Source organism: Salvia miltiorrhiza, chromosome 2 (genome assembly GCF_028751815.1).
Source record: "Salvia miltiorrhiza cultivar Shanhuang (shh) chromosome 2, IMPLAD_Smil_shh, whole genome shotgun sequence".
NCBI classification, from domain to species: Eukaryota; Viridiplantae; Streptophyta; class Magnoliopsida; order Lamiales; family Lamiaceae; genus Salvia; species Salvia miltiorrhiza.
This window is the reverse complement of record NC_080388.1, coordinates 73504758-73516622: the sequence shown is the minus strand read 5'-3', so window position 1 is coordinate 73516622 and position 11865 is coordinate 73504758. Positions and strand designations below refer to the sequence as shown.

General features: G+C 38.4%; 2 protein-coding genes across 2 annotated transcripts; one reads left to right on the top strand and one right to left on the bottom strand.

The window, feature by feature from the left end:
* Nucleotides 1-458: 458 nt before the first annotated feature.
* LOC131009303 (ethylene-responsive transcription factor 4-like) lies at nucleotides 459-1568 on the bottom strand. Its single transcript, XM_057936601.1, has one exon. It carries the CDS (start codon nucleotides 1324-1326, stop codon nucleotides 673-675), a length of 654 nt encoding a protein of 217 aa, XP_057792584.1. The 5' UTR covers nucleotides 1327-1568; the 3' UTR covers nucleotides 459-672.
* A 6779-nt stretch (nucleotides 1569-8347) lies between these two features.
* On the top strand, nucleotides 8348-11823 carry LOC131009245 (tyrosine aminotransferase-like). Its single transcript, XM_057936516.1, has 7 exons — nucleotides 8348-8856; nucleotides 9324-9663; nucleotides 9755-9973; nucleotides 10313-10372; nucleotides 10974-11129; nucleotides 11211-11304; nucleotides 11397-11823. Exons 1-7 carry the CDS (start codon nucleotides 8579-8581, stop codon nucleotides 11513-11515), a joined length of 1266 nt encoding a protein of 421 aa, XP_057792499.1. The 5' UTR covers nucleotides 8348-8578; the 3' UTR covers nucleotides 11516-11823.
* The last annotated feature ends 42 nt before the right edge of the window (nucleotides 11824-11865 follow it).

Here is an 11865-nt window from a genome sequence, read left to right as displayed (position 1 = left end):
AAGGAATTGTGTATTTATTTATAGTGGGCGGCACCAAAAAGTAACACGTGCCGTCCACCTTAGGCACGACATGTACCCCGTCAACACGGAATTCGGAGGTCTCTCTGGGCCCCACTCTCCAATTTCGCTTCACCTGCCTGCCTGTCTCGCCGTCGGTGCGCCCCCCCTCTCTTTCTCTCTCATCGTTGCCTTGCCGCCACTCAATTTCCCCTTCTTTTCTTTACTTTTTGACTACTCTCCCCCTCCCCTTTTCTTCAATTTCATTTGCTCATAGATTTTCAAAATCTATATACAATAATTCTGTTCAATTCCAGCAGCAACTTCGATTTAGCTTCAATTTTTTTGCAATGAAAAACGAGTATATTATTCATTCATGAACGGAAACACATCAATTCAACGAAATTACATCGAACGTAATATTATACTATCTCGGATCTGATGCGAAATTACATCAAAAATTAACAATGAGAACGTGAATTAATCAAACCCTAATAGCCGCGGCGGCCGCGATTGTAACAACCCAGAGAAATTACTCTTAGCTGCAAAAAAAACAAGGGTTTTTTTTTTTTTTTAATTTCTTCTTTCTCAGATATATTTACAGAAATCAGACGTCAGTTTCTTCCTCAAGTTACGATCAAATTCGAGATCCTTCCTCGGTGATTGCCGCCATTTTCAAACCTCGACGGGCGGCGGCATGTTGAGATCGAGATCCAGGCCCCTCTTCGCCTCGGCGCCGTCAAAATTGTTCTCGTCGACCACAGACGAGGTGTCGGAGTCGCTCTGCACGGCGCCGCCGCGGCCGTACGCGGCGGCGTTAAGCCGGTACGCCGCCGCCATGGCCGGATCGAAGAGGATGACCGGCTGCCCGTTCGGCAGCACGGCCATGGTCGGCTGGCGCCGGAAGAACTGGTAGCCGCCGATCGGACCGGCCTCCGCGACGGTGACTCCCCGATCGGGCACGGCGCCGAGGCGGCGCGTGAGATCGAGCTCGACGACCGGCGCGCGCGCGTTGAGATCGGCGCTGGAGGACTCCACGGTGCTGCTCTGGCTGGGGCTGTGGATGGCGGCGGCGGCGCCGCCGCCGTCCGAGAAGTTCGTCTTCGCCTTAGCGCCGCGGAATTCCCTCGCCGCGGCGTCGTAGGCACGCGCCGCCTCCTCGGCGGTGTCGAAGGTCCCGAGCCAGACGCGAGATTTCTTCCCCGGATCGCGGATTTCGGCGGCGTACCGCCCCCACGGCCTCTTCCTCACCCCCCTGTAGTGCACCTCCTTGACGCCGCCCGCCTTTCCGTTTCCGCCGCCGCCGGCCGCCTTCTCCTTCATCGCCATTCTCGATCTCCCTACCTCTCCGTCGCAAACCGTTCCGCACAATAATTCTGTTAAATTTTTTCTAGTGAGAGAAAGCTGGTGTTGAGATGGGCTATGGATATGGTTTGCGGAAGCTCCTTTTTATATAGGGAAAATGTTTGGGTTGGGGGGTAGGGGGTGGCGCGGTCAACGAGGGATTTGACTGGGGGCGGAATGGGGGCCGCCGCCCAAGTAATTGAGAGAGTATGTATGTATATACTGTATTTGTACGTACGGTTTGTGTGCTGCCGTTGCGTGAGTGTGTGAGAGAGATAGGGAGAGAGGAGAGAGAAAGGGGGGGCTGTGAGTGCTAATGCGTGTTTGGGGTCCACATGCGGGGGGGAACGTGTCACGCGGCAGAGGCAGAAGACAAGAGCGCCAAAGACGTTGACGTGCCGGCTATTAGCATTGTATACTGCCGTTGTTTCTGGGAGATTTAGATTATTATTATTATTAGTATTATAATAATAATAATAATTAAACAATATAAATATGTAAGCCTGGATGGATAGCGTTGTTCTTGTTGGAATACTACCCTTTTTTTTTTTTTTTCTATATATGTATATATTTTGGTTTTTCTTATTTGAGATAATGGGATACTTGGAAAGTCTTAATACCGATTTGAATACAAAGCAAAAAATTTCGATACATAGTAATAGCGAAGACTTGGTCAGTTGAAAATTAATGGGATAATTATAATATTAAAATCCACGTTTATTATGGTGCAACTATATATTGAGTATTTTTCTAATTTTCTTATAAAATAAATATAAATTTTAAAAGTTGCATCACAGAGTCAATTGAACTTGAATTTTAGATTTTTAACTTTAGACATTAATTACTCTTTCATTAAATCAATATATACACGAATAATTTTTCATTGATTATACACACCGTTCCTTAGTTATTTGTAGAGTTTACGAACTGTTTAAAAATTTATGTTGCCAAACACTTTGAATTTAGGGGTTTATAAGTTCTTAAACTGTCAAACGCTTTGAGTATGAGTTTATAACATCTTAAACAACTTATGCACAAGCTGAATGAACTTCGGGATAGCAGCAGGCCACCAACCCTCCTTCAAACGCAAAGATAAATAATCCGCCACACGATTCACTTCTTGATAAATATGGAAAATTTGTACATCCAAATGTTTGAAATGGTTAAGAATCCTCAACAATCAAAATATATTTGTTAAAAAATTTAAAAAGGTTAGGGCTTGATTTGTTAATAAACTTACATTAGAATTGGAATGTAAAAACTACGAACATTAAGATGATAGCAACAATAGATCCACAAAAGTAACTTTAACAACGATACATCAGCCCAGTCCCACATTAAAAATTTAAACTTATCAACTTTTATAAATCTATCTCTGCAGCAATATACCTATAAAAGCAACTCCATTACCAATATTTAATTTAATCAGTTTAACAGAAGATCCCTTGAGTTTTACCTTTAAATTCTTGAAAATGTGGGAAGAGGGGAGAGTGTTTGAACATTGCTCCTAAATTCAGCCGTCATCTTCTTTTTTTTTTTTTTTTTTTGGCCAACTCACCGTGGTACAATGGTTAGAAGATGTTAAATCAACTTTTTGTATGAAAAAATTACTATTGCTACCTACCTTAGAGTATTAAATGGTATTTACCAATTAATACCATTTTGATTGGACTCCATAAATACACATGTCCACCCTTTAGCTTCACACACCTCTTTTTTTTTTTTTCTTTTTTTTTCTTCTGGAGGAAAATTAAATCTCAAAGCCACCGGACAGTACAGTATACATTAAATAAATCCTTTTTTGCATAGTAATTTACCATCTATATAAACATACGTGTTTTTTTATTCATTTTCTAGTAATTTTTTTTGGAACGGCTAATATTAACATTTTTGAAATGACATGGATACAAACTTATCAGTCGCACGTATATTCCAATGCAAGTAGTGATAGAATATACATAAAATAGACAATTTTTTTTTGTCTAAGAGCATTTAATTATTTTTTGACATCCACGGCTAAAATTAATCTCGTTAAGAATCAAAGGATTCTGACATTTACTTAAGTAATTTCTTAAAGTATTGTGATTAAGAAATGGATGTGAAAATTCGATTGGATAAGATTTGAATTTGAGATTTTAAATTAGAGTGTAATGGTTTAATAAAGGGTTAATACAGTGAAAAACCATGAACTTTGGTGCGATTTCAAAACTTTCCATGAACTATTTTTTTTATCAAATTTTCCATGAACTTAAGGGGTTGAACAAATTTTCCACGATTTTCAAAAATCCCCAAATTGAGTGCTGACATGGCATCGCCGGACGGGAGCCAAAACGACGTCGTTTCTTTGGGGGTAAAACGGCGTCGTTTTTACCTTAAATTCCACATGGACAGGTAGGCGGCGCAGCCGTAGGCGCTGCTGGTGTTGAAGGCGACGTTGACGGTGCTGGAGGATTCGGCGACCTCGTTAGCCCAGCCTATGAAGAAGTCGGAGATTATGCAGAGCGGCGGGGCGCCGTCTCTGGCGGTTATATCGCGGATTAGGGCGCGGAAGGGGGGTTGGAGGGAGGTGGAGGCACGGAAGAGGGTGGCGAGGAGGTGGAGGGGTACGGCCTCCGAGTTCTCTGTGTCCGGAGGGAGACCGTGATCGGCGGCGGAGAAGGGGAGGTCGGAGAAATGGATTTGGGGGTTGGATTTGGATGCGGAGGCGGCTCTGAGGTAGCGGACGTTGAGTGGGGTGGTGGCGATGGTGATTGTGAAGGGGAATCGTTGGGCGATTTGATTGGCTAAGGCTAAGAATGGGATGAGATAGCTTTGCGCCATGAACGGCAGCATCACTATGTGCTGCTCTTCTGCAACTCCCATTTTCTCTGCAACTTCACCGACTTGCAGATCTGAAATTTTCGTCACAACTCCACCGACTTGCAGCTTTCGTCCTCCCAATTCTCCACCGACTTGCAGATCTGAAATGGGAAAATTTCCACCGACTTGCCGGAAGAGCAGATCTGAAATGGGAAAATTTAAAAACACCCTAGGTAGTTTGTAGTTTGAGAATTTGGGAGAAAATGGAGGAAGGAAAGAGGGAGAAGAAAAGGCGCCGGCCTCGCGGCGCCGGAGGCGGCGAAAACCGGCGACGTCCGCCGGAGGAGAGCGAGAGAGAGACAAGAGAGAAGAGAGGGAACGTAGAGAGAGAGAGAAGGGTGAGGATGAAGAAGAATTATCTTTTTTTTTTGTTTTTTTTTTATATTTTATTTTCCATGTGGCAATTTTTGGTCCACATAAGCGCCATATCAGCTCGTATTGCCTAAAAATTGCCATGTCAGCCCGGAGCTTCACCGGAGGAAAAATTCGTGGAAAAATTGTTCAGGCGTTTAAGTTCATGGAAAATTTGATAAAAAAAATAGTTCATGGAAAGTTTTGAAATCGCACAAAAGTTCATGGTTTTTCACGGTACTAACCCTTTAATAAATGAAATAAATTATTGGAGCGGCGCAAACACACGGCAAAATACAAGGAAACAACCAAGTACAACCGTAGGTGCTACTACTCTACTCCACCGCCCACAGCTGCCCCAGTTTGTTACGCCTACTCAAATATTACCACTATTTTCTTTGGTGTATATATAAATATACTAAATTTACAAATTTATCCCTCTCTCTCTCTCACACACACACTCATATGATTTTAATAATCAGCCGTCTTTGTGTTATGATATCTCGTACTGCATCCATACTATATTTTCGATTTTCTTAGTGATAAATAAGTGGTAAGTTACTTTTTTAATTCAAAAGATATATAAAAGAAAATGGAAATTAGATAGAAAAATGGGATAAGATTCAAATTTATGCCAAGTGGATGTTCACTTTGTAGAATTAGATATGATTAATTATATAATGTAATATTATGTTTGGCTAAATCCGTATGGTATGATACTTAGTTTCGAGATAATGCTACGTAAACTTAGTCATGACTTATGAGTCTTGATCTATTTTACATGATAAAATCAATCTCAAGTAATTTCGTGATTATTCAATCGCGAGTAATTGAATGTTACCTAAATTGTAACCCTGAAAACCAATTATAACGGTAAATGATGTTTTGGGATTTTATTAATTATACTAACTGTTATGTCTCGGACATCAGGCAATTAACCGTATTGATTAGTGAGATGTTAACCGTTTTAGAAAAATGAAATATTGAAGAGCTTTTTTTTTAGGGTTAAGACGTACTCATATTTTAAGAAACGTCCTCCGAGACCAAGTCACAGAGCCAACGAGAAAAATCAGCGATCCACAAATTGGTTGCTGACAAGAGCGCGCAAAATGCGCGAGATTATGGGCCACAACATTCGCCTGTCTATACATATGATTAACACTAATAAGCATAGACGATCTAGCAAGAGTGAGAATATCAAGAATATCAAAAAATATTGAAGAGCTTTTTTGAATTCGACATAATTTGATTGCAAGTATAGGCTAAAGTGTTAACAACTTGAACAATTTAATCCACAACTAACAATATGAAAAATGAAACAACAAAAATCTTTTTTTGAATTCGATATCATTAAAGTTGTTTTTTCTGTGTAGAAATTCTCCACATAAACCATAGTTTATTTCGGTCTATACAACCCACTCGTTGACTTCGAAGTAAATTGATATCCCAATATTATTACATCAAAATGTGTTGGCATGTAAAACTACCCCTATTTAATGCATACATAAAAATATTCACTTTATATAACATGTGTTAAAACTATCTAAATTTAAAGTAAGGGATAGAAAAACCTCTAAATTTGACAGTTTTTATACCTAATTTGTTGTCTGATAAAAATCCAATAATTTGAAATAATTCGACAGCTTACATAAAATCAAATAATTTTAATATATTTTTACCGATATCTTTAATTTTCACCTTTACAAAATTCCAATAGCATAAAATACTATTGACTTGGGAGTTCGGACAAGGATTCCCAACTTCATTATATTCGGGACCCACACTTATGCCACACCCAATAAAACTGCGCCACGTGCATATTTGCTCCAGCCTACGCGTCTCTCTCTCTCTCTCTCTTATTAGGATGCGTTTGTTTTGAAAGTTAAAGAGGAAACACAATAATTATGGATTTGAAGAGAGCTTTGGTTCAAAGACTTGGTCGTTGAGCCCCTATTTCTAGATCTCAAGGATCTGTTTGGTAGCTTGTCGTTCTAAAATACTTTAATTAGGATTTCACTATTGATACTGCCAAACAGCTTTCAGAAATTAGGTTTCTATTAGTCAGTTAACCAACCGGATTAAATCCTAATCAAATTAAATTCAATATACTCGCCTATTATGACTTTGACAGACGAAACAAAGAAAAAAGAAAGAAGAATATATTCGGCAGGATCGCTACGATGGGTTTCCATTAGATTGCGATTTTAGTGATAACTACATTTTTCGTGTAAATGTGAGTATCATTATATTAATAAAAATAAATGCATTAAAAAAAAAGCGTTTAATCTAGTATTCGAACTCAGCGATGCATTCATCCAGCAATATAATGAATTCAACGTAGATTTTGATGACCGAATGACTGAAAATGGTTCCCTGTTTTTTATTTTATTTAGTGATTTTTACTTAAAATTTTTCTTTCTCTCTCTATATATATATTTATATGCCTTGTGCAAAAACTGCTCATGTTTGTCCCATATTATTTTTTTATATATTTATTTTAATTCTAATATCTCGTAAATTATTATTGAGATCAATACAGACAATATATAGTCAGATCCAGAATTTTGGCCGTTCCAAGCGTTGGGCCTGGTCCCCAAATTAGAAATAATATCAGGTGAGATTATAGGGACAAAAAAATAATTATATTTTCATATCACCATTTGTTTCGTGATTTAAATTATAAAAAAATAGGTAACTGAAGCTGCAATTATATTGAAACAATTTAAACGCATAAAAAATATTGTTGTAGCGGTAAGTCGTAAGTGATCCTTTATTTTTCTCAGTGTTTGACATTTCCTCCACTGCCTATGGTGAGAAAATGTGTAATTTGGGCCAAATAAGTTGTTTGGGTAGCCCACGAAAATGTGTAACATTATTGGCCCATTAGTTGCGCATGGGCTTAATTAAAAAAATATTTTTAGTATGAGTTTAGCAACGATATTAATAAAGAAATATTACCAAATAAGTAGGCACGTGATAGTGACAAGTGATCATGATTCACGGGAATATTCTTGTTTTTGGGTTGGACCAACTCATATCCGAATTTTGGCAAGTACCGGAATCTATGACTTTAAATAATAATAATAATATAAAATTGTAGTAATAATCTTATCCATTTCAAATTTTCAATACCAATTCAATAAAATTTTAAAAGTATTAAAACAACTTTTCCCTCTTAATTAAATGATAGATGCTGTAGTGGAGATATATCTTAAATTATATACTACTCCTTCCGTCCATGAAATGAGCACCCATTTGTGGACGATACGGATTTTAAGAAATTTATGGAGTGTAGTGTGAATAATTTAAGGGTCTCACTCAAAAGTGTATTAATTAAAGAGATGTGTGGGGTACACTTGCCAAAAAATGAAATAGGTACTTATTTCGTAGACGGACGAAAAAGGAAATATGGGTACTTATTTCGTGGACGGAGAGAGTATTACGATTTTGTTTGGTATGGGTGTATTTATTACAATGCGTAACATTCTTATGGATAAGGAGAGTATTAATTTATTTATAAGATTAAGTTAACCTTAATCATGTTAATTAAATTTTAAAATGATAAAATATGCTATGGATTGAATAATTACATAACATCGAACGACACAACTTCCATTAGAGGATTCTGCAAAATCTTTAGTCCAAACAATAAATATTGCGTTAAAACATGTGCAATTTTTAAAAATCAATCTATATTGCACTCACAATAAAAAACCACATATCACCACTATTATTTCGCATGAATGACATTATAGAAATCTTATCTTATATTATAAAAAAGAACATCTTAATCAAATATATCATATTCTACTTATAAAAGCAAATTCGAAATTTAAAACCACAAGAAATAAAAGGAAAAAAATGACAAAAAAGCAAAAGACGTGAGGAAATTTTTCCCTTAAAAAGAAGAAAAAAAGACGTGAGGAAGTTATAAACTTACAAACGCAGACATTACTGAAGCAGTGGTCACCTTTCCTCCTTCGCTACATGCCAAATTCTACTGAGAGAGAGAGAAAGGGAGCTGTCGATGGAGAATGGAGGTTCGGCGGCGGCGCGGTGGCGTTTCGAGGGGAACGAGCGGCTCATCCTGGCCGGAGGAGTCACCGTTAGGGGCGTGCTCAACACTGTTATTGGAAATCTCGACGGAAACGATACCAGACCGGTGATTCCGCTCGGCCACGGAGATCCATCCGCCTTCCCTTCCTTCCGCACCTCTCCTTTTGCGGAGGACGCCGTCTGCTCCGCGGTCCGCTCCACCAAGTTCAACGGTTACTCCTCCACCGTCGGTATTCCCGCGGCTCGCAGGTATACAACAAGTCACTGTGATTTTTTATATCTCTAATGGCGTGTTTTGCAATTAGCGCACTGATTTTTTTGCTCATTTGTTAGGAAAGCGTAGCTAACTAGCTTAATTTTAGGCCTGTGTATGCGATTGTTCGACTAATTTTTGATAGAACAGAAGATTTTGTGCATAATATTCTTAGGCATTATCTAGCTATCTAATGTGTTTTGTTCAGCTGCGCAGATTAAGTTTATGAATTTATTGGCTGAAGTTGATAGGATTTGTTTGACTTTGATTAGGTTTTCATTGAATAGAATTTTGGATAGGTAATGTCTTTGTTGGATGATTTTCTCATTATTGTAATCATTTTTCGCAAATGATTTCGATTTTTCTAGAAGACGTAAACTACTTATCCTGCTGTATTTTGCACTCTTTGATGTATCCATGAATTACTCTGTATCGTTTATGTGCAACTTCTCTGTATGGACAGTGCTGTAGCAGAGTATCTTTCTAAAGACCTTCCTTACAAGTTATCACCTGATGATGTTTTCCTGACCATTGGATGCACCCAAGCGTTAGAAGCCATTGTGACTGTCCTTGCTCGTCCCGGTGCTAACCTTTTGCTTCCAAGGCCAGGCTTCCCTTACTACGAAGCCAGGGCTGGCTTTTGTAGCCTTGAAGTCCGTCACTTTGATCTTCTCCCGGAACAAGATTGGGAAGTGGACTTGGCTTCGGTTGAAGCTCTGGCTGATGCAAATACAGTTGCTATGGTTATTATCAATCCGGGCAATCCCTGTGGAAATGTTTTCAAGTATGAACACTTGAAAAAGGTGCGTTGTTTGTGATGTTTGGATGAAATATGGTGACTCTGATGTTCGTGGCTACGGTCGCCTTGTTAATAAGTGTGTATACATTGTATAGGTCGCGGAGACAGCTAGAAAGCTTGGAATCCTAGTGATCTCGGATGAAGTGTATGACCATCTTACCTTTGGTAGCAACCCCTTTGTCCCAATGGGAGTCTTTGCATCAATTGCCCCGATCTTGACTCTTGGATCAATATCTAAGAGATGGATCGTCCCGGGTTGGAGACTTGGCTGGCTTGTGACAAACGATCCCGATGGTATCCTTACTAAGCAAGGGGTATGTTCTTGTCTCTCGACCTTTTCCTCACAAATTTGTTGATAGATGGTTTTCTATAAGAAAACTGGTTATGTTAGATTTGTAAAATCATAAATTATTGAAGGATTTCTATGGATATCGATGCACTCATGTTGCTCTATAAGTACGATCTCTGACTTGGCTGCTGGAAAACATATGTATTATGAGCTTCATGTGGAAAACTGGCTTTGCATGCTCTTCATTTGTATAGTGTTTCTTTTGTGGTTTTCTCTCTATTTATCAATTCATTGAGAAAAAAGAAAAATATGAGTTCTTTTAAATTTCTCAAGTAAATCCACTGAAGTTATATATTATCTGCAGATTGTTGACAGCATCAAAGGTTTCCTGAATATTTCCTCTGACCCAGCAACCTTTATGCAGGTTCGTCATTCTCTCGTGTTTCTTGGTCCCATTTTCTTTCTTTTCTCGTATCTATTTGCTAGTTAGTAAATTTTATTTCTCTTTCTTACTTTGTTTGGATTTCAAATACCTCAGCATATTTTAGAATGTGACACACATGCATGGTTGACATTCACGTTTCTTGTAGAATGTGACACACATGAAAGTGGACTAAATATCATTGTTGGAGGGATATATTCGAATATTTAACTTGATTAACACATTAAGTCAATAAGTACTTCTTGGCGTAGCCATTTATGATAAATATGCAATTTGTGCAAACTAAGGTTTATATAGTATGCAAGGGGTTAGCTTCCCTGAGGCTTGGCTTCAACAGCCTTTTATTATTGTAAACATAGTTTTATTTTTCAGTTGAGAGAATAAAAGAAAACTATGCCTTCACCATGTGAAGTTTAAGTAATTAAAGGTTGTTTTAGTGAAACGCTTGTGCCCCCCAAAAAAGAAGAAACAAAAAAGTGAAATGCTGGTTAAATGAACATCTTAGCATAGAATTCTATAGTATTGCTGAACACACACAGTCTATATCCATTAGTGATTTCGTCGTCTCCATTTATGCGAACAGGGGGCAGTTCCACAGATTCTTGAGAATACCCCGAGCGACTTCTTTCAGAAAATTGTTAGTACACTTAGAGAAACAGCAGACATATGCTATGAACGCAGCAAAGAAATTCCCTGCATAACTTGCCCGAGCAGACCTGAAGGATCCATGTTTGCTATGGTAAAGACGAAACCACTCAATGGCTCGTCTCTTTAGCAGATTATGCGTTGTATTAACCTGCAATGGGGTTTTGCATATCAGGTGAAGCTCAATCTGTCTCTCCTTGAAGGCATTGAGGATGACATGGACTTCTGCTGCAAGCTCGCCAAAGAGGAATCCGTGATACTCCTCCCAGGTAAACAAACTAGCTATAGTTTGACTCTACGCGCAAGTTTTCAACATAAACATGTGTAAATCTTTACAACGAGGAGAGTTCCCCGTTTGCAGGTTTTGCTGTAGGGCTCAAGAATTGGTTACGCGTTACATTTGCCATCGAACCATCATCTCTCGATGATGGCTTCCTCAGAATAAAAGCTTTTCATCAAAGGCACGCCAAGAAACAATGAAAGTTGTTTCTCTTAAGAGTTGTGATTCATTTGAAAAAACCATGATCGTTGTGATATGAAACATCGTGTTTCATCTCATATTTTCTGTGATTGCTTGTTTACATTGAAGGATCAATAATGTGTGTAATGTTTGTAGATTGATTGTAAGAAAATGGGATATGAAACGCCGTGTTTCATCTCATATTTTCTGTGATTGCTTGTTTACATTGAAGGATAAATAATGTGTAGAGTTTGTAGATTGATTGTAAGAAAATGGAACATGTTGAATATTTCATTTTAGTACAAACATCTTGTGAATTAGTACTTAATTGTATAAGGTATTTTTTCTGTCTTTTACAAATGAAAGTGGT